The sequence below is a fragment of the Arachis stenosperma genome, chromosome 5, assembly GCF_014773155.1.
Source record: "Arachis stenosperma cultivar V10309 chromosome 5, arast.V10309.gnm1.PFL2, whole genome shotgun sequence".
Lineage (NCBI taxonomy): Eukaryota > Viridiplantae > Streptophyta > Magnoliopsida > Fabales > Fabaceae > Arachis > Arachis stenosperma.
This window is the reverse complement of record NC_080381.1, coordinates 139,651,858-139,676,173: the sequence shown is the minus strand read 5'-3', so window position 1 is coordinate 139,676,173 and position 24,316 is coordinate 139,651,858. Positions and strand designations below refer to the sequence as shown.

Here is a 24,316-nt window from a genome sequence, read left to right as displayed (position 1 = left end):
TCTTGGATTTTGGTGCATTTGGTTGCATAACATTTATGTCACATTCGCTCTTTGCATATACCTAGCCACAAGAACTCTGTTTTTCCCCTGTTTTAGATGCCTACTTCTTCTGCTTCTATGCATTCATCATTGCTTCCCAGCTGCAATTCTTTTCTTCAATTCGCAGTTGTTGCATCCAAAACACGCGGTGTTATATATTGAACACATTTGAGGCCTTATTAGAACCAAGAAACCTCAAAGCAAATTCCGAAGGTTCATGCGTACTCATTGGTCCAACACCACCAGTTTTCTACGTGGGACCTTTACTTGCAACAAAAACAAAATCACAAACATACACGTGTTGTGCATGATGATGAATCACGAGTGCAACCTAGTAAAAGTGTTGTCTTTCGTTGTTTTGGAAGCATGGGTATGTATGTTATCAAAAGAACAGTTACATGAAATGGCCTATGACTTGGAGAGAAGTGGCCAAAGGCGTTCGGAATAAGACAGAGTCGGATCAGAAGCAAACCAAAAAGCTGCAGTTTTGGGTGAAGATGGTTTCTTCTCTCATTTTGCATTCACCAACAATCTCAATCATCTATTTATCCATTTATAATATATAAAAGCTGACACCAACTCACTCCACAATGAATTTAAACCATTTTTCTTTGTTAATGATGTCACATCAGCAATTCTAATGACTTGGCAAAAGATGAAAATCAACCAATCACTATTTAGTAAAATAAAATGTTTTAAAAAAATTAAAACAAAAAATTCTTATTTATTATTATTCAATTCACTACAACATTTTCAAGTTGAGGCAACATTTAAAAAGTGTTGCTTAAAGGTTAACAAAAGGTTGCTTTTGATCTATGGCAACACTTTTGGACCTAAGGCAACGTTTTTGGGCGGCATTATACATGCAGCCGTTGCCTTAGATCAAGGCAACACTTTTTTGTTTGATAAGTGTTGCCTTTAGTTGAAAAACAACAACACTTCAAAAGTGTGTTTGAGACAACACTTTTACAATGTTGTCTTTTCTATATTTTGATCACTACTAAAAAATGTTGCCTATTTGCAATAAAATGCAACCTTTTTATGTGTTGCTTATAAGTTTGAATTTGTAATACTTTAAAGTGTTACCTATTAGTTTTGAATATACAACTTTTTAAAGTAGACCACGTCTATGGTGACTAAGTTAATGGTAACTACCGGTGACTATAAATTGATTAACAAATAAAGAAGTGACATTTGGCAATAAAAAAAGCTGATTAAAATTTTAGTTATGTTCAAATCATGCTTATGACTAATTTAGGAAATATATTTCACCTAAACACATGGATAAGATAAATACCATGTCAGAGCTAATGGAAAGTGGAAAGATCTAACGGAGCGATAGTGGTGTGGTACAAGATGATGGAGGCGATTGCTGTTGAAGGTTGCGCATGAGAACAGAGAAGGAGTGCAGGGATAAGAAAAACCAGAGAGGAGTGGAAAGTGTGTATTGGTATTAAAAATGATGAATCACACCTTTACATAACTGATCTTCCTATATTTATACACAGCTAGCAAACTATTGATTAGCATAAATATCTAACTACTCTAATCAGTTTTCTCTAACTAACTATCAGCTGGTTCTCTTGTTAAGTAACACCCTCCCTTAAGCTTGGAGCGCTGACCGCGAAGATGTTCAGCAGCCCAAGCTTACCATGGATGTAATGGAAGGGGCCTGGTGCTAGTGACTTAGTCAAAATGTCTGCAACCTGCTCATGTGTAGAGATAGGTAGCAGATTAATCACGCCTTCTTGTAGTTTGTCGCGGACAATGTGACAATCCGCCTCGATATGCTTGGTCCGCTCATGGAAGACTGGATTAGTGGCTATATACACGGCTGACTTGCTATCACAGTAAATGTTTGTTGCTTTTTGAAGTGGTGCACCAAGTTCCTGAAGAACATAACTCAACCATTGGACCTCCCTAGTTGCAAGCGCCAACGCCCTATATTTTGCCTCAGAGGAGGAAGCAGCGACTGTAAGTTGCTTCTTGCTCTTCCAACTGATAAGAGATGAACCAAGGTAAAAGCAATAGGCTGAGATCGACCTCCTGGAGTCAGGACACCCTGCCCAGTCCGAGTCTGAGAAGCCTGTGAGATTCAAGTCTGATTTGGCTGAGAAGAAAAAGCCAGCAGCTGGGGATCCTTTCACATACCTCAATATTCGATGAGCAGCTCGCAAATGCTCTGTGGTAGGACAATCCAAGAATTGACTCAACTTCCCTATAGCGAAACTTATATCCGGCCTAGTGTTCGAAAGATAGAGCAACTTTCCAATGATTCTTCGGTATGGAGTAGAATCAGACAGCAGCTCCCCATCACTCTTACTAAGCTTTGCACCATAATCCATTGGTGTTGGGGCAGGCTTGCATCCCTCAAAACCTGTTTCTTTAAGCAAATTCAGAACATATTTTCGTTGATACAAAGCAATTTCTTTCTGTGACCTAGCCACTTCTAAGCCAAGAAAATATTTGAGGTCCCCAATATCTTTGATTCGAAACCTATCATCAAGTATCTTCTTCACATTCTCAATCTCATTAAGATCATCACCTGCCAAAACCAAATCATCAACGTAAACTAAGACTGCTGTAAATCCTTTTGGAGTTGATTTGCGAACAAACTGTAATCTGGTTTACATTGCTTGAAACCCAGCTCCACAAGAACAGATTTGAGTTTTGAATTCCACTGCCTACTAGCTTGTTTCAATCCATACAGTGACTTCTCAAGTTTGCACACTTGCCCTGGCTTTTCATGAAGTCCTTCCGGCACCTTCATGTATACTTCTTCATCCAAGTCACCATGCAGAAACGCAGTGTTAACATCAATTTGCTTCAAGTTCCAGCCTTTCACAACAGCAAGAGCCAAAACCACTCGCAATGTTCCCAATTTAACAACTGAGCTAAAGGTATCCTTGTAATCAACTCCAGGAACCTGCGTGAATCCCTTCGCAACGAGGCGAGCTTTGTGACGTTCCACACTACCGTCCGGATGATACTTGACCTTGAATACCCACTTGCATCCTATTGCCTTCTTGCCAGGTGGGAGTGAGGTCAACTTCCAGGTTTTATTTTCATTCAGAGCAGTCAGTTCAGCCATAATAGCTTCTTGCCAGCAAGTTTGAGATATCACCTCTTCATAGCACTTAGGCTCGATGTTTTGAATAGCTAATGAGTATGCAAGATGCATGGGAAAAATAGAATGATAGGATAAAAAATCTGAGATAGGATATCTTTGAAGGTTTTGCATGGTTTTTGAATTTTTATTGATGGCTGTCATACATTTGTAATCTTTCAAGTAAGCTGGTGGTTTTGAAATTCTTGTAGATCTTCCTAGCATCACACGAGTAGGGAGACTAGGTGAATCATGCACCTGTGTATCTAATCTAGGACTAGTGTCTACATTTGTGTGTGATGTATGGTCAGAATTGTCAAAGGCTTCCAAATGATGCATGGAACTATCATGGGGTATTGGAGGTGAGATGCTATCTTTGTCTAGACTATCTAAATGAATACTAGAATGCATAGGAGATGAATGTTGAATATGATTCTGATTCATGTGATCCTGATTGAGTGTGCGTGCATTATTGTTTGGATTTGTGATATGCAATTGGTCAGCTGAAAATTTCTCATTTATAAATTTGGTGTTAGTAATTTCAGATTGAGTCTTAGCATTTTCATTTTGAGCCTCAACCTCAGAATATGGAAACAAATCTTCATAAAATTGAACATCTCTAGAAGTGAAGAATGTTTTGGTTTGTAGGTCAAATAACAGATAGCCCTTAACACCCTCCCTGAATCCAAGATGCAAACATTTCCTTGCTCTTGGATCAAGTTTGGTTCTGTTACGTGTAATAGTATTAGCATAAGCAAGACAACCAAACACCCGAAGATGAAATAGATTTGGCGGAGCATTGTATAAAACCTGATAGGGTGTTCGGTTGGTCAAGAATGGTGAGGGCAACCTGTTAATCAAATAGACCGCATGTTCAACACCATAGCTCCAAAAAATTTTAGGAAGGTAAGAATGAATCATAATGGTGCGAGCCACAGTCAAAATGTGCTGATGCTTCCGCTCAACGATTCCATTTTGCTGTGGTGTCTCAACACAAGATCGTTGGTGCAAAATTCCAAAATTGTTATAAAATGAAGGCATTGAAAATTCAGCACCATTATCAGACCTAATTATTTTCACCATTGTATTGAACTGAGTTTTGACAAAATTAACAAAATTCTTCACTAATTGAGCTGTTTCAGCCTTGGTTTTCATAAGAAAAATCCATGTAAATCTAGATTTATCATCCACAACTGACAAAAAATATTTGTGACCAGAAAATGAAGGAATGGAGATCGGGCCCCAAATATCCAAATGAATCAACTCAAGTACATTTTCAGCAACAAAAACACTATGAGGAAATGCTAACCGTTTTTGCTTGCCAAGATGACAAGAATTACACGGCTCCTTGCTTATTGAACAATCTACAAATTCAAACTGTTGTTTCAGTGTTGCTAACCTATTATTAGATGGATGTCCTAGTCTATCATGCCACAAATTTTTCTGAGATGTATGAGGGATGAGTGCAGTGATGTGTGATGCATGTATCGGTCCTTGAACCTCGTGGTGCAAAATGTATAGGCCATCAATATTTCTAGCTGCACCAATCATCTTCAAAGTGTGTCAATCCTGTATCTCACACATTTCATCAGTAAAACTCATTTTGCAATGCAATGATGATGTCAGTTTTGAGACTGAGATTAGTTTAAAATTGAATGAAGGGATGTATAATGCATTTGTAAGAAATAATGTGTCAGAAAACACAATTGTGCCTATGATGCAGCTGGTAGTGTGGGCACCATTGGGTAATATAACAATTATTGGTTCAATTTTTCGAAAATCTTTGAAATCTTTGATGTTATATGAGACATGGTTCGTGGCACCAGTGTTTATTACCCAGGATTTATGCTTTTGAATGCATACATCTAGAGCCTGTATGTGAGAATTGAAATGCAAAAGATGAACCATTCTACCTTGATGAGGTGATGGTTGAGGTTGTGTTGTAATCTGGCTGGCACTATGGATGTGCTTGACCTCCTGCTTGCTAAGTAGAGCTAGTAGGGCTTCCCTTTGATCTGAAGTGAATCCAGCCCCTGTGATTTCACTCGCTCCCAATTGGCCTTGACTGGTACTGAGCTCATCATTAATACCCTCAGTACCTGCATTTGCTGAGATGCAATTGAGGACTGGTGTGCTAGTGTTTTGAGAGTTGGAATATTCATATCGTTGTCTAAAGTTAGGGGGGAACCCATGTTTCTTATAACAGGTATCAACACCATGTCCAGTCCTGTTACAAAAAGTGCACTGCAGCTTGCTTCTACCACCTTGTCCTCTCCCAGGCTGAAATCTACCTCCTCTGCCTCTCCCTCTCCCTCTACCTAGCGAAGGCAACGCAGTGTTCAAGGGATGAGCAGAGCTAGCCAAAATCTTAATGTCTGAGGTAGAGTCAGGACTGAGAAACTGCCGTTCTTGCTGCGTGATCATAGCAAAGACAGCATTCAGATTTGGTAAACTATCCATGAGCATTATTTGTGATCGAACCGTGGAGTGTTGATCATTTAAACCTCGAAGGAACTTTGTCACCTTATCTTCCTCTCTTTGCTTTCTAATTACAGATAAGGCGCACGAACACCTTTTATCACAGTTACATTGTGGCACAATTCTAAAATTGTCGATTTCTTCCCAAATTGACTTGAGCTTGGTATAGTAATTCGTCACATTCATGTCTCCTTGCCTGAGTGCATACACTTCCTCATATAATTCAGCCACTCGAAATTTGTCCCCCTGATAGTATCTATGCTTTAGCTCATCCCATATCTCATAGGCTAGATTGTTCCACAAAACACTTTGGTAGATATCTGGACTTAGTGAGAGGTTAAGCCAACCAACGACATATGTGTTGCACCTCTCCCACCCTCAAACAGTGGATCTGAGCTATCCGGTTTCTCAATACTACCATCTATGAATTTCAACTTATTTTTCGATTTGAGAGCTAACAGCATAGCTCTACTCCAGGCTCCATAGTTCGATCTAGTCAAAACAACAGAAGTGAGAGGTATACCTGGACTCTCAGATGGGAGAATGAAGTACGGATTTGTAGGATCCTGACTTGGATTCGCGCTTTTGCTGATGTGCGATTGGATTGCGGCGATTTGACTGAAGAATGCAGCAAACTGAGTTGTGTCCATGGCGGAAAATTGCACTCCACTAGAACTTGAATCGGAGCTCATAACGACGGAGATTGTGGATCTGGTGCACAGATCTGAACTTTCCTCTTTCAATCTCGTTGATCGGAACACCTAATCGCTTCGATATGACTCGTTGAACTAGGAAGCAATTAGGCTCTCATCAAGCTCTGCTGTATGAGTTTAAAAGAGGAGAAGAAGTTGTAGGAGAAGGAGAAATTGGAGATCGAAGAAGAAATTGTAGAAAGAGGTGAGATCGGAAATCGAAGAATCTTGAAAGAGAAATCAGAACGCTCGAAGAGAACTCGAACTAAAAGAAATCAGTCTTGAGGAGGAATCTGGATCCATCATCTCTCTCCAACCACGATTGATGCTCGTGAATCGAAGATCAAGTCACTCTCTCATCCACGCTCACCGCACCATGTTGAAGGTTGCGCATGAGAACAGAGAAGGAGTGCAGGGGATAAGAAAAACCAGAGAGGAGTGGAAAGTGTGTATTGGTATTAAAAATGATGAATCACACCTTTACATAACTGATCTTCCTATATTTATACACAGCTAGCAAACTATTGATTAGCATAAATATCTAACTACTCTAATCAGTTTTCTCTAACTAACTATCAGCTGGTTCTCTTGTTAAGTAACAATTGCGGCAAAAAAAAAGGGAAAATTGGGTATTGGGTAAATGAAACCAGAACCTCCGATTATTGCAGGAAATGGAGGAAGCAATCTCATCAAGGAAGAGGCGCAGAGGCAGATGGGTGGCGGTGGCCATGGATACCGATTGCTGAAACTGTAGCAAGAAGCCCCTCCAAAACAAAAATCGCATTCGGTTCATGTAACTTCAAGTAGAAGAAGACATCTCTCACCGACTCGAGACTATTTCTTGTAGCAGCAAACCAAATCTGGTAGCCAGGCTGAATCCAATAAGAGGAATTATATGATTAGATGATGTTCTTTTTTTTTTTTTGGTTCCGACCTCATTTCTTCTTCGCTAGTATATTGTTTCGTTGATTGCTGAGAAGCTAAGACAAAAAAAAGGAAAAAATTTATTGTGCCGGTCAAAACAATGGTCAGCAAACATTTTATCTTACACGTGTTCTATTGTGATTTGTTAGTCACTTGTAGTCACCATAGCCATGGGACAAAGATGGCCACTAGAGAACGCACCTTTAAAGTATTGCCTTTTTTTTTTTTTGATATGCAATCTATATAAGTGTTGCCCTTTTTTTTGGATATGCAATTTATACAAGTGTTGCTTTTTCTTTTAGATATACAACCATATAAGTATTGTCTAATATACAAAATATGCAACTAATAGAAGGATTGCCTTTTTGGTAAAAATAACAATTACTTTTGTAATAAAAATACAAAAAAATAAAATATACAATAATTTTGTTGTTCATACATGTGTAACTATTTTAATTAATAAATAAATTTATGCACAATAAAAAAATTATAAAAAAGACAAAATAACTAATAATAAAATTCTAATTAAAATAAATGTTAAAAAGTTCAATTAATATTTTAAATACATGATGTGTAACAGTAATAGATACAGAATTATATATAGAATTAATTGATTGAAGTGAAGCATCAACATACATAGAGTAAATTACAGAAAAGTTGATATATATATATATATATATATATCGAAGGAAGAGAGAAGTTGCATTGCATTCATGAAAATCACAATAGAAAAGCCATAAAAACCTTGATTGAATGTAAAAATAAAATAAAATAAAATAGTAGACACACACCTTGGCTTCTAATTTATTTCTAACTTGAAAGGGCACAATTTTTTTTTGTATCAAAGGAGAGAAAGAAGATACAAAACTTAAAGTCTATATTATGTATAGATCAAAATTGAAACATTAGAATAAAAAAAGTTACAATAATAATAATAATAATAATAATAATAATAATAATAATAATAAGAAATAGTAGCATCACAAGCAAGAAAATGAAGGGAAACACTCTTATAACCTAAATGAAATATCCACAACATTCATAAATCAAAATCATAAACAATAAGATAGATAATAACAGAAAAGTAAAGTAAAACAGTAAATTCAAAGTTTGATACCACATTTTAGAATACATAATCAATTAGTCATAGAAATAAAAACATTAACTGTCATAGAAACTAACCTGCTCTCTTTTTCTAATTTAGAAATCTCTAACTAAGTCTCTTGGAAATTATTATTTTTCTTATTATCATGGCTTTAGTTATTAAGCATACTAATATAAAAAAATTAGAAATTACTTGACTATAAATAATATATAGGTAGTATAAAACATGACAAGATACTATTTATCTTCTTGTTGTTCTTTATGCCAAAATTTACATGTACATTCAACTCATTTAAATACAAAATCTTAGTTAAACCATCCAAGAAGAGATCCTTCAATACTTCACATGCAAGAACAGTTTAAGACCAGCACAACAATTCATAACAATTTTAACATAATTCAAACCCCTCACAGCGTTCAAGCAAAAATCTCCGATTATGGTTAGTGTGACCAATTATGGTAAACACGTATAGAAAAAGACAACGATAAGTGAAAGAAACAGCTTGTCAAACTGACGTAAGACTAAATCAAACAAAAACACAAGGTGAGAACAAAGACAAAGTTGAGTTGGAAATAAAATATGTGTAGACAAAATCTTGCTCTTGAACCCCCGAAGTTAAATCTCCAATATACTCGGTCGTTTAACTGCACAAAAACATGTTTGCGATTTAATTCCAATATCTCATCCAAAGAGAAAACACCATCAAAAAGTTAAAACTAAAATCAAATCCTCTTATCCTTGATAAGCCCCCACAACCAATGCACCGTGTGATTTTGGTCAGAGATAGCTGGAAGCATAAACAACTATACCATTCATGTGATCAATTCCAATAACTTCTATGTGCTCGGTCAAAAATAAAAAGCGATAAAAAGCAAAATTGAGTATATATGATACAATCAGCATATATGGTAAATGACGACCAATAAGTGCCCATTAAACGCTACTCTCCTATCTTGAAAGTGTGTCAATAACTAGGATGGGGGAACAACAGGTTGGGCCTATCACCATTCTCAAAGCTAACAGTCAAAATCATTAAGAACAAAACACAAACTGTTGTACCAAGTTAGAAGTCACCATATATGAGTATGGTAATCAAAAGTATCGATTGGAAGACAACACTGCAAAGGAACAGGAATTGACATGTTCATATTAAATACATGGAAAGAAAATAGAAGAGACGAAAGAAAAGATCTAGGGCATTCAAACTCCAGGTAAAAGTCACCAATTCCACTTCTATGTATCTAACTCGATTACATGGACAATGTTACTCAACCATCTCAACGAACATAACGCTGCAAGAAAACAGGTTTAAAATGAACTTTGCACCAACCATTAATGCTAGAAAATAAATATGGCAGAAAAATTCAATAGAGAAGACAAGTTTAATCTAGATCATGAGCCTGTATTATTTTTTTAAGAGCTTTTCTTTTTTTTTTCAAATCATATCTTCTGATCCAAAATTTTAAATCGTTGCAATCAATGAAAAGCATTGCAAGTCATAAAAAAAAAGTGAAACGACTATATAATCAAGTTATTTTTATAATATTTAAAGGGGTAGAAAGAAAAAGAATAATATAATAAGGACATATCAACCTCAGAATCTTGAAAACAGTCTTGGTGCAATTCCAAACCTTTCAATTGGTTCCTAAGAAAAAGAGAAACAAAAATCGATTTCTAAGCACGAGAGAATAACAAAGGAAACAACACAAAGTAGCAAATTTAAAAAAAAAAAGCAAAATTAAACAAATGAACCAAACAAGTGCAAAAGCATATCACTAGGATGCACCCAAGACCCATGATCGAACAACACTACACGGAAAACCAACGACATTTAATTCAAATGCTGCTAGTACAGTAAGTTAGAATGACCAAAAAGGAAAGAAGAGTTTGGAAAAACTATTTTAAAAAACTAGATTCAATCCACATTTCCACTGTATACATCATGCTCATCAACCAGGCTACAATACTGCATAGAATATAACTACATTTTGATTTACATGCACGATTTATAATTTATAATTGAATCTAAAAACAAGTAAAGTAGAGAATTTGTTCTGTTTTAAGGAATTAGATATCTAGTCGTCCATGTCCAAAATAATAGAAAATTCTTTTCAATATCTCCGATCTACAAATCTCAACCTCCCAAATGCATTGCGAACCAAGCAACACTTAAGCTAAATCCCTCTACATAATAATGATAAGAACAGTTGAAGAATAGAAGTTTCAGGGAAGAAACAAGGGTAAGGAGTTCTCGGTTTCTTTGGATCTAAGCAACAACAGAATTCATCATCCAATCACTGACAAAAAGCAAGTGTTCAGTGAAAAAAAAAAAGCCATGTTCAACAATACAGTACCGTAATAGAACAGATCATCAAATTAAAAGAACTCAACCAAACTTTCAGATCGAAAAGATCTTCAATTCAGCTAGTAGATCATCCAAAAATTTCGCCACACTAAAGCAAAGAAAATCACAATTCCAATCCAAAAAGAAACAAGAATAACATTCTGTTCAAATGTTCATTGCGTATTTCTTCTCCTAGAGCAACCAAATAGCAATTCAATTATTGTTTTGAAAGAAAGAATCACGAGTGGTTCAAAATTATGTAAGCTTCAAAAATCATCCACAAAAGAAGAACAAACTCCTTGTTTATCGAAATCCAAAAGAAAGCATCTCAATTCAACGGCTAAGCAAATTCACAATCCACATATCCGAATACAGTTTTACAAAAGGAATCAAATAATAATTCACAGCAAGAACATATCAAATATTCTAGAACATGAATGAAATCTTGAAATCGAGAATCATAAGGAAGATTAAAGCAAATATTCACAAAAGTGAGGAAGAATAGAACTAACTAAAAGAGTCGCAAACGGGAACCAAAAATGAAATCATTGAAAAAGCAAGTTCAAGAAAAGTTGCCAAAGGATAACTCAAGGCGATACAAAGAAGAGGAAAAGAGTGGCAAGAAGCGGCAGAAGTCGTATGATAACAACAACCAGAAGACAACAACGACATAAAGGACAAAGATGACATTCCTATAGGCCTTTGATAGTGCCACAATTTGTACAAATAAGCGCGCTTCTATTTATACAATTGTAATTCTACCATATGACACTTGCTCCATATTACACAGATTAAACCTAAGCTCTGATACCAATTTGTCATAACCCAAAATGAACCATGACCGGCGCTCAGGAATCCTATAGCAAGCCTAATATACTCAAATATAAATTGAATAAGAAAGTTACAAATATTTTACAAGTTCTAAAATAAATAGTTATACATTTTTAACAAAAATTAAAATAATTAAGAATGGTTGGACCCTGCCTGTGTTATATGGAGCATAGATACATCTAAGAACTCATCAACGAATAAGTACTCATTGCAGATCGTTACATCTTGAATAGAGAGTCTCACATAGACAAGTAATTGTTTTTGAAAATTGTTTTTAGAAAAAATGGGATGAGTTTTGCAACTCAGTGACTAGACAATACATCTATAATCAACATGAGACCATATAAACATCATATTAAAATAATTTTAATTAGAAAATAATAGTTGATAATAATAAGTGAATCAATAAGGGAGTTCTCATACAGAAATCAAATCAAAAGTCCACACTTGGGCGGCTCCAACTCTATGGGTAGCCCTTTCCTCTAGTGTGTCCGTACGGAATAACAGATCCAACGTGTGGCCTACACGTTAGGCTAGCAACGCTCCTGCTAGCTGAGGTCTAAGCCAGATGCATCTAGGTTAACGTCATAACCGTCGTTAACTACGGTTTTCTAATACGAGCCTCCCAAACCAATTCAAAATATATAATTTCAAACACAACAAATCTTTGATCTTTCAAATATATAAGGTATCGAATCAAATCAAATCTGATAATACTTTCTCATCCAAATCATATTCAATCATATTTTCTCAATCTTAAGTCATTTCAAAATATTTCACAATTCCAAAATAAGTGAGTACCAACAAAATTTCAATGATTCAAAAATACATATTATAATAAAATCAAATGCTTTAAAATAATATAAAACTTCTTCAAACATACATATAGTCTCATAAAAATATATAGTCTCATGTGCATATTAAAATGAGTTTAACAAGGATAAGCATTTAGTTCTAATAAATCAATTAGTAAAACCAATTTAAAATCATTTGATAATAATCTTTGTAAGTATAACTAAGTTCAAGCACCGTATATCTAAATAATTATAGATGAAAAGCCAAACAATTATAAATGTAAAGCCTACTCACAACTTGGTCCCAAGAGACCGAAGATACCGATTCCGGAGTGTCAAAATTGGAGGATTGACGTAGAATGGAATGAATGAGCGCAGAATTTGAATTAGGGCAACGACAAGGTGGAGCTGCGATAGTTTGGGTTATTGTCAGGAACGGTTCAACTCCAGCGGCACCAACAGCTCCATTAGCAACCAAGGTTCACCCGAACGGCGACCGGTGACGAAACAGCCTTCTATTCACGATGGCTCCTCTCGCACGTTCTGTTTCTCAGTCTTCGAGCTCTCTCTTCTCTCTCAACAATGGCGACGGCAACTTGGTCAACCTATGTACTTTGAATGATGTCAATGGTTTCTTATCTTTTCACTGATAGCGGATCGGCGACCATGTGCCGGCATCATTCTAGTCAGGAAGCAAATAAAGCAGCAGCACCTTCAACTTTCAAGTGATCAATAAACTAAGTAGTCATTCATGAAGTGAATGGGAGAAACTTTAAAAGTAAATAAAATATGAGTTGTGTATTTGTAACTAAGTACTAGTGAGTGTTACTTATAGATTATCAGTTTGTATTTGTGAATTGTAACTACCAGTTACCAATCAGTATTGTAATGTATTTGGTTTAGACAAGAGAATATGATATCTATTTTATATTTTTCATGGGATAACGGTCATCAAATCATTTTTGCATGGCAATGAATTTTCTTGAGAAGCTTGACTAGCAGTTCAATATGGCTTAACTAAATTCAGCTAAGTAGGAAGATGGGAAGATGTTAAGCAATCATTGTTTCACTTAAGAAAGAACACTGGATGCAACTCCTTTATTTGTTGGATGATCTCATTTTTAACTATTTATTTTTCACTTAAGATTTCTTTTAGAATCAAGCGTTAGTAATTACAGAAAAGAAAATTTTAGTATAAATTTTGGAGTGATTATAGGACACACAATCCCCACAGTAGAGCTATGCAAACGCATGCTCACTTATTGTAGATCTCTCGTTCGAATCCCTCCTATCCATCTCCAAATCCTACACTACACCATTGAAGCCATAATCATTTACTTCTTCTTCCATGCATTCATCATTGCTTCCCAGCATGCATGCTACTTCAATTCACATGTTGTGGTTCATCACTTGCCCACCATAGACAAGATCTTAAACACAACTCAATGATAATATCCATCACCTTATTGCATCCAAAAACCTACAATTCTTTTCTTCAATTCGCAGTTGTTGCATCCAAAACACGCGGTGTTATGATGAACACATTTGAGGAGGACTTATTAGAACCAAGACGCCTGAAAGCAATTTCCGAAGGTTCATGCATACTCATTTATGGGAAATTAGACACCATTTATAAGGCACTAAAACAATCACCTAACTACGATTAAGTATGTGTGCCACTAATAATTATTTTGAAATAGCACTTGATACTATGTATTGTCACACATTGGATAAATAGCAATAAAAAGTTGTAGAGAAATTATATCTTTTGTATTTGAGGTGCAGTGGGTAATGCTAATGCATGATTCATGAAATTGGACAAAGAAGCTGCCGTTATTATTATTATTTTTTTTTTGGTTAGTTGAAGAAATCAAGATTCTCATGGGTTTTGAAAAAGTGATTACTACATAGAAATTTCTATTCACCAAAAATTTATGTCCCCTAATTTGCGTGCTATTTTGAGTCATTTTACCATGAAAAATATGAAGTGTGTAACTGAGCAGAAATAAAATGAGTCAAAAATTGAAATCTAAATTTCAGAATCAAAGGAACCCTAAATTGAGAAGGGAAGAACTTGAAGGTTCCCAGAAGAAATAGTGCCCTTGAAAGAAAAGCCACGTTCAACAAACAAAGCCATAGCAGAACAGATTATCAAACAAAAAAAAGTTCAACTAAACTTTCAGATCGAAAAAGATCTTCAATTCAACTAACAGATCATAAAAAAAAAAAAAAAATTTGCCACACCTAAACAGAGAATATTATAATTCCAATCTAGCAAACAAGAATAACACTCCATGCATATATTCGTCACGTAGTTCTTCTACCTAAGCAACCGAATAACAGTTTTTTTTTTTAATTATTGATTCGAAAGAAAGAATCACGAGTGGTTCAAAATTATGTTAACTTCAAAGATCATCAACATAAGAAGAACAAACTTGTTTTATTGAAATCCAAAACAAAGCGATACTCTTCCAGCTTCCTTCAACTCGCAGACTTCCTCTTTCTCTAAGGTTGACGTCGATGGCGACTTGGCAGCAACAGAACTTCGGCGGCGAGGCGTGGAGGCAGCAGCCCCTTCTACCGTTCTCTCTTTTTTTTTTTTTGTGCGTGGGTGCATTTGTGTATGGTGTGAGTTTTGAAAAGAAGGGGGGGGGCTGTGGTTGATGAGGAAGAGTGGAAGTTTAGTAATTTAGGGTTAGGGTTGGGTATGAGGAATAAGGGTAATGTAGGAATTTTGATAAAATTAAAGGGTAGGAGAGTAATAATAAAAAAAAAGAAGCTTGGGACATTACAATAAAAAATATAATATATAGATGATTTGATTTATAATATAAAATACATTAAAATAGAGTAATATTTTAAAATTAATTAATGACAAATAAATATGACCATTTTTTTAAAAAATAAAATAATAATGGTATTTAATTTATTATTAGTTAAAAGATAATGCTAATTAATGTTATTAGATGAGGAAGGATAATAACAAAAGCAAATTGAAAATTCTATAAAAGTTACAATTTGACATAAGAACTTATGTGGCAATAAAATAAGCAGAAGAGAGGTTATTTTTTAATTGCAAGAAAATATAAATATTAACTTTTATATAGATAAATAAAATAGAAAGAGAGTTCAAATATCTTAAGTTACAAATTAGATATAGAATTCATCCATAAAAATTATGATCTCATTTTTTTAGTTGTAGAGCAAATAGAAGTAATAGGAATTGGTAAAATTATTCAAATAATAAGGACACTTTCTTTACAAGGATATTGGCTATCAACATCATATTATGGAAAATGGTGTCATTGAATAATTCAAAGTGGGGGTGAAACATTGTAGAAAGATAATTTGATGACTTTGAATGGTGCATGTAGAACGCCATGGATACTAGTAGATGAGAACTTTGACTTAAATGAGTGCCACCAATATGATAAGCTTGTATTTTTCATTAGTTATGACCAATAAAAAGGAGGGAAAATTAAAAGAAGAGGAGTGAAGGAGTTGTAATAGCTGGAACGGTCTGTGTAAGTGGAAGTTGCAACAAATGTTCATTCTTTATAAATAAATGAGAGTTCAGATATCTTTAAGTTACCAATTAGATATATAATTTATCCATCAAAATGTTCATCCCTTTTTTTTTTTAACTTGTAGAGCTAATAGAAAACAATTAAAATAATTTAAATAATAATAGTTTTTCGTTACAAGGATATTGGATATCAACATCATATGGTGGAAAATTAAAAGTTGCATGCAGCTTGGAATATAGAATGGATCGTCCTCATTGTTCAAGCACCCAATTGAAGATCGATACTCTATAAAGATTGTGGTCCTCCTCGTACCTTCATTCCGTGCAAAATGGTGCAAGAAATTTAAAAGCTGCAACGTCAGAAATACTCTGGAAATTTAGTGAGACATGATAGTGATAGTAATTCATAGCAACGAATGGAGGTCCTTTACTATAAATTGGATCCATATATGGTGCTATAACAGGCACATTCTTGAGTTCATACTTCACTTGTGATGAGCGTAGTGATGATGAGGATGAATAATCTGATTCTGATTGAAGCTGTTTTACTCTTTGTTACGGTGGACCTTCTTCTTGTTTGTGTTACTGCAGCAGGAAGAGAGGTGAAGTGCGCAGAGCGGGAGAGGCAAGCACTGCTGGATTTCAAGGCCGCCATGGTTGATGACTACGGCATTCTCTCTTCGTGGAAGGGTCGTGATTGCTGCCATTGGAACGGTGTTCGCTGCAGCAACCTCACTGCCCATGTTATCAGTCTCGACCTTCACGGTGACGACTACTTAGAACGATATTTGAGAGGTAAGATTCCCAGCTCGTTAGTGGAATTGCAGCAACTCAGGTACTTGAACCTCAGTTGCAACGGTTTTGAAAATTACCATATCCCTGAATTCTTTGGTAATCTCACCAGCTTGAGGTATCTTGATTTGTCATTTTGTCACTTTGGTGGAAGAATTCCAACTCAATTTGGATCTCTTCCTCATTTAACATACTTGAATCTTCGTTCCAATGACTTAGAGGGTTCAATTCCTTATCAACTTGGAAATCTGTCCAAGTTGCAGTATCTTTATCTCAATCTAAATGATTTCCAAGGAACAATACCATCTCAATTTGGGAACCTTTCAAGCTTGCACGAGCTTTACCTTGGTACAGGTGGTTCTCTCAAAATGAATGATGATGGGAATGGTGGTGGAGGACAATGGTTATCCACTCTTACCTCTTTAACCCATCTTCGCTTGAGCTCTGTATTGAATCTCAATAATTCTTATAAGTGGATACAAGCCATCAGTAATATATCCACACTAACAAAACTCAGCCTATACGATTGTGCACTTTCAGATCATTTTATCTCTTCACAAACATTAAGACTTTCCAAGTTCAAATTTCCTAATTCTCTTTCAATCTTGCGTCTTTTTGATAACACCTTCACTCCTTCCCTGTTATTCCAATGGTTGTCCAATGTCACTTCCAACCTTGTTGAACTTCACCTTGATTCCAGCCTCTTAGAGGGTTCCACAGCTGCCACATCAAATCATTTTGACATCACATTGCAATCACTTGAGCGGCTTGACATATCTAATTATCAAATCACGGCCAGGAAATTCAAATCCTTTGCGAATATATGCACCTTATCTTCTTTGGAGGTGTTTGAAAGCGATTTGACTGAAGATTTGGAATCAATTCTTCATAATCTCTCAGCTGGCTGTGTCACTCACTCACTTCAAGAATTGGATTTGGAAGGTAACCAGATCACTGGCTTAATACCTGATGACCTTTCAATATTTCCATTTTTAAAAGAGTTGTCCCTTGATTTTAATCAGTTAAGAGGGAAAATAGCTGACAATATCAGGTTGCCATCTCAGTTAAAGGCTTTGACCATCAGTTGGAACTCTATAGAAGGTGGAATTCCAAAGTCATTTGGAAACACATGTAGTCTCGCATCATTAGACTTGTCCCACAACACTTTGATGGGAGAGCTTCCAGTTGCAATCCACCACTTGTCTGGATGCGCAAGATACTCACTCCAATATTTGAATCTCAAAGATAACCAATTCAACGGAACTTTGCCTGACATCTCAATCTTCCCATCTTTAACACATTTATATTTGTCTGAAAATAAGCTAAATGGGAAGGTTCCTGAAGGAATTCAATTTCCGTCACAGTTGGAGACATTGATCATGTACTCAAACTCTTTGGAAGGGGTCATCACAGACTCTCTGTTTCATAATTTGTCTAACTTGAAGGTCTTGGACTTATCTGGCAACTCATTTGTTTTGGAAATTAATCGTGACTGGATTCCACCTTTTCAGTTGCAAGTGATAATGTTGCAGCATTGCAAGTTGGGTCCCGATTTTCCAAAATGGTTGCAGACACAGAAAAACTTGATGCAACTTGATATTTCCAATGCTGGAATTTCGGATATCACTCCAGAGTGGTTTTGGGCTCTATCAACAAGGCTATATAGGATGAACATTTCGTACAACAATCTCACTGGAATAATTCCAGATTTTCCATTGAGGCTTACTGAATATCCTTTCATATATCTGGCTGCAAATCAATTTGAAGGCTCAATCCCGCTATTTTTACGAAGAGCTGTGTCCCTGGATCTGTCCAACAATAAATTTTCAGATGTTACTTCATTTGTATGTGCCAATGATATAGCTGAAGGATTAGGCCGATTAGATATTTCAAACAATTATTTATCTGGTCAAATCCCTGATTGTTGGGAGAATTTTAAATCATTAGCTTATATAGATGTGAGTAACAATAATTTTTCTGGACAAGTCCCCACTTCAATGGGATCAGTTCTTGAGCTTCTTGTATTGATATTGAGAAACAATAGCTTGACGGGGGAGCTTCCTTTTTCGATGAAGCATTGCAAAAATTTAGTGATGCTGGATGCAGGAGAGAACAAATTATCAGGAACCATTCCTTCTTGGATTGGAAGCGGCTTACAACAACTGCAAATGTTAAGCTTGCGGAAAAATCACTTTTTTGGAAGTATACCATTATCTCTATGTTCTCTAAATGGCATTCGCTTCTTGGATCTCTCGGTTAATCATCTGTGGGGCCAAATTCCCAAATGTTTCATTAACTTCACTGCAATGACGACCCAAGAAAGGTTCTTAACAGATTCCTATTATTATCATTATTATACTGTCCACCACAATGGTGGAAGCGAGAGGTATAATTATGATATAATTGCTTTGTTGATGTGGAAAGGTGCAGAACACAATTTCAACAATAATAAGTTACTTCTAAAAGGTATTGATCTCTCAAGTAATCACTTGTCAGGAGACATTCCATCAGAGCTTGACAATTTGGTGGAGCTAGTTTCATTGAATTTATCAAGAAATAACTTGACAGGAAAAATTCCTTCACGAATTGGAAGGCTGTTATCATTGGAGTCTCTTGATTTGTCAAGAAACCATTTATTTGGCTCCATTCCTTCTAGTCTTGCACAAATTAATTTTCTCTCTGTGTTGGATCTATCACATAATAATTTGTCTGGACAAATTCCAACTGGCACACAGTTGCAGAGTTTCAATGCCTCAAGCTACGAAGAAAATCAAGGTCTTTGTGGGCTACCTCTTGAAAAGCTGTGTTTTGTAAAAGAACCGCATCAAGAATCTGTGGTTAAAAGCCAAGATGAGAATGATGGTTTTATTCAAGCATTCTTTGCAAGCATGGGATTGGGATTCTTCGTCGGATTCTGGGGGATCTTTGGCACTATCCTCTTCAATCGCTCATGGAGATATGCTTACTTCCGGTTCTTGAACAACATAACAGAAAAAGTTATGTCAAGGTGACAACGGTGGTGATAAAAGCAGCAACTACTAGCTTGATTGGTAATACCTTCTTTTTTATTTATTTTAAGTTTATCTTATTTCAATTTTTGTTGATATGAAATATTGTTTAACCTATGAACTTTGAATGATGTTAATGGTTTCTTATCTTTTCACTGATAGCGGATCGGCGACCATGTGCTGGTATCATTCTAGTCAGGAAGCAAATAAAGCAGCAGCACTTTCAACTTTCAAGTGATCAATAAAACTAAGTAGTCGGTCATGAAATTAGTGTGAGAAACTTTAAAAGTAAATAAAATATGAGTTGGGTACTTGTAACTAAGTACTAGTGAGTGTTACTTATTGATATATCAGTTTGTATTTGTGAATTGTAACTACCAGTTACCAATCAGTGTTGTGATATATTTGGGTTAGACAAGAGAATATGATATCTATTTTATATTTTTCATGGGATAACGGTCATCAAATCATTTTTGCATGGCAATGAATTTTCTTGCGAAGCTTGATGACTAGCAGTTCAATATGGCTTAACTGAATTCAGCTAAGTAGGAAGATGGGAAGATGTTAAGCAATCATTGTTTCAGATGCATCACAGTCATGCATGTGACATAGTTGTCTTGGATTTTGGTGCATTTGGTTGCATAACATTTATCTCACATTCGCTCTTTGCATATACCTAAGCCACAAGAACTCTGTTTTTCCCCTGTTTTAGATGCCTACTTCTTCTGCTTCCATGCATTCATCGTTGCTTCCCAGCTGCAATTCTTTTCTTCAATTCGCAGTTGTTGCATCCAAAACACGCGGTGTTATATATTGAACACATTTTGAAGATGGTTTCTTCTCTCATTTTGCATTCACCAACAATCTCAATCATTTAATTTAATTTATCTTCTTTGAGACCTATTATGATACACGTGAGACTCAATCTATCTATTCTTAATATATAAAAGTAGATACATAAACATGCACCATATTACTTCTAAGTAATTCCTCTTCTTCTACTAACGCCATATCAGCAATATTGCTTACTTGGCGAAATTTTAGAAACAACTAATCAAATCTTGCCAAATTTCAACCACTCAAATCTTGGCAAATCAACTTTTATTTTCGAGTAAAGACCCAATCCGGTCCTTGTCCATTTTCACGAAGGACAAAGCGATCCCTGTCCAAAAAAAAGGGACACTTCGATCCTCAACCTTTTTATTTTTGTACAATACGGTCCTTCTGTTAAAAAATTCATTAAATAATAATAAAAATTAATTTTGTGGGAGTTTTATTTGTATTTTGTGGGAGTTTTAAACCCCCACAAAAATATTTTTAACAATATAACTAATACACTACTACCATTATCTTTTTCATCCTCATTATTATCACTCCTACTTCTATTATTTTTATTGTGTAACTATATTTTATCATCATCATTATCTCCTATATCGTCATTATCACCAATACCAATATTATCAACATTAAAGTTCTCTTCTTTCATTTCTTATTCCATGGTATTTTTTTCCTTTAAAAGGTATTATACTATAATTATTTCTTTCATTTCTTATTCCATGTTAACCACCAAAAACGCTCCCGAATTATTTAAACGCCGACAAAAATACACCCGAATTTTATTATCGACAAAAATGCCTTTAAATAATTCTAAAACGCAAAAAAAAATGCCTAACAGTAAATATATATTTTCAAAAAATACCTTAGAGATTGAATTTTGATGTAATTTTTTGCAAGCATCATTAGAAAAATGAGATATTATTATTCTTAAAATTTGATAATTTTTTACTAAGTATATATTTTGTTTGTAATTTTTTAAAAGTATTATGGGTTATTAACAAAAAAATTATAAAAAATGATATACTTAACGAAAAATCACCAAATTTTAAGTATAATAATATCTCATTTTTCTAATAATTCTTGCAAAAAATCATATCAAAATTCAATTTCTAATATATTTTTTGAGAAATACATATTTAATGTTAGATAATCTTGCAAAAAAATTAACATTAAATATGTATTTCTCAAAAAATACTGTAAAGATTGAATTTTGATATGATTTTTTGTAAGCATGATTAAAAATATAAGATATTATTATTTTTAAAATTTGATGATTTTTTGTTAAGTATATATTTTTTGTGATTTTTTAAAAGTATTATTGGTTGTTAACAAAATAAATTATAAAAAATATATATAATTAACAAAAAATTACCAAATTTTAAGAATAATAATATCTCATTTTTATAATCATGCTTACAAAAAATTACATCAAAATTCAATCTCTAAGGCATTTTTTAAAAATATATATTTACTGTTGGGTATTTTTGTTATGTTTTTAAATTATTTAAAAGTATTTTTGTCGATGGTAAAATTTAGGGATATTTTTGTCAGCGTCTGAATAATTCGGGGATGTTTTTGGTGGTTAATCCATTATTTTTTTTTGTGGCATCATTTTTATCAATGGTTTTTTTTTCACTTAACCACCATTGATGAAGGAATTTTTTAAAAACAAAGTTATTAATAGTTTGTGGAGGTTTAAAACCCCCACAAAATACAAATAAAACCCCACAAAGCTAATTTTTATTATTATTTAATAATTTTTTTAACGAAAGGACCGTATTGTCCCAAAATAAAAAGGTTGAGGGTCGAAATGTCCCTTTTTTTTGGACAGGGATCGCTTTATCCTTCGTGAAAATGGACGAGGACCGGATTGGGTGTTTACTCTTTATTTTCAACAACTCAAATTTTATCCAAATCAATCCTTATTTCTAAAACAACAAAAACCAAATTAACATTTACCCCAAAAAAACTTCTGAAAACCAAAGAGCTCATTACTTTTCTCATGCTTCTCGCTTGAAAACTCATTACTCTTCTCATGCTTCTCGAAACCCTCTTCCTCTTGGCACCTCTCTGTACCAAGATCCTATTTCCTCCGTGCTCTTCCGGTCTAATGAGCCATTGTGTTTTTCTCGAATCAAATTTTCTAACGTTACTCTTCTCATGCTTCTCGAAACCCTCTTTCTCATGCTCTTCCGGTCTAATGAGCCATTGTGTTTTTCTCGAATCAAATTTTCCAACGTTACTCTTCTCATGCTTCTCGAAACCCTTTTCCTCTTGGCACCTCTCCATACCAAGATCCTATTTCCTCCATACTCTTCCGGTCTAATGAGCCATTGTGTTTTCCTCGAATCAAATTTTCCAACGCGATGTCCATCTCCGGCGGAGCCGCATTGCATCAATTGCAGAAACCAGGCCAAACTCCATTCCTCCTGTTACAGTTTTCCTGCCGGAGCTCGATTCTGGGTCTCAGGGCCAACGTAGTAAATTTGTCCCAGGTATTTTCCTAAAAATTTTCATCTTTGCCGTTTTTATTTGTTATAAATAATATTTTAATTGAGAAATTATTGCAAGTAGCACAGATTTATGTATTCCTCTTTTTAAAACGGAAAATCAATTCTAATGAGTTGGCAAAAGATGAAAATCAACCAATCACTATTTAGTAAAATGTTTTAAAAAAAATTAAAACAAAAAACTCTTATCTATTATTATTCAATTGAAACATCAAGTACTAATTAAATGCAATAAACATACACTAAAAGTGTCATAATAATAATTATTATAAAAAATTTCAGTTACAAATATTCAAATTCTACAACTTATACATATTAAGACTCTTACCACTCTTCATTTCTTAATCTCTCATACTAATTTTTATAATATATATAAGCTAATACTAGGGGTTAGGGGTGTGCATGGCCCGGCCCGGCCCGAAGACCCGGCCCGGTCCCGAACACTTTAGGGACTAATTTAGTGTGATTTCATCGGGTCTAGGGCCGGGTTAGGGTCTCAAAAATAGACCCGGTCATTATTTCGGGTCGGGTCTGGGCCATAGCTCGGGTCACCCGAAATCGGCCCGGTGGCCCGGTCACCATATACAATAAATATTTTGTATTATTAGTGATGGATGATGGCTATTATTATGTGGAATTTAAGTATTGTAAACCTTAATATTTTGTGTTATTAGTCATTATATATAAGACTATAAGTTAATGTTTTATATTTAAAATGCATAAGACTTTAGACTAATGCATAATATTATGTTATTTATATTGATTTAAATATTTGGTGTTATTAGGCAATATTAGTATTGATTATGGTTATGCTTTAATTTTAGAGAAGAGTTGGTTCTTGTTATATTTTTCTAAGTGAATTTTACCATGTCAAATAATGGTTGGAGTCTTGGAAATTTGGATATTTTTACATGCTAACTTACAAGAAGGTATCAAGGTAATATAATGTTAACGGCCCGGTTTTCACCCGGTATAATTGTGGCCCGAAATGGTATAGGTTTCATCGGGTCTAGGGTCGGGTTCGGGTCTCGTAAATGGACCCGGTACATATTTCGGGCCGGGTCTGGGTCACATCAAACCCGGTTTCACCCGGCCCATGCACACCTCTACTAGGGGTGGCAGGAGTACCCGAACCCGAGGGTACCCGACCCGCCCCTACCCGCACGGGACGGGTTTAAACCCGACCCGATGGCGGAGCGGGTTTTGATCGGGGCGGGTAGTTTGGCGGGGCAGGGCGGGGTCGGGTTCAGGGTAAACCCGCCCCTATCCGCCCCGGAGTACTTAATATATATATGTTTTTATGAGATTAGGGTTTGCCTCCAGTCCACCA

At 35.2% G+C, this 24,316-nt stretch overlaps 1 protein-coding gene across 1 annotated transcript; it reads left to right on the top strand.

The window, feature by feature from the left end:
• The first annotated feature begins 16,162 nt into the window (after positions 1–16,162).
• LOC130979811 (receptor-like protein EIX2) lies at positions 16,163–20,390 on the top strand. Its single transcript, XM_057903358.1, has 2 exons — positions 16,163–19,681; positions 19,802–20,390. The coding sequence occupies exon 1, from the start codon at positions 16,334–16,336 to the stop codon at positions 19,640–19,642; it is 3,309 nt and encodes a 1,102-aa protein (XP_057759341.1). The 5' UTR covers positions 16,163–16,333; the 3' UTR covers positions 19,643–19,681; positions 19,802–20,390.
• The last annotated feature ends 3,926 nt before the right edge of the window (positions 20,391–24,316 follow it).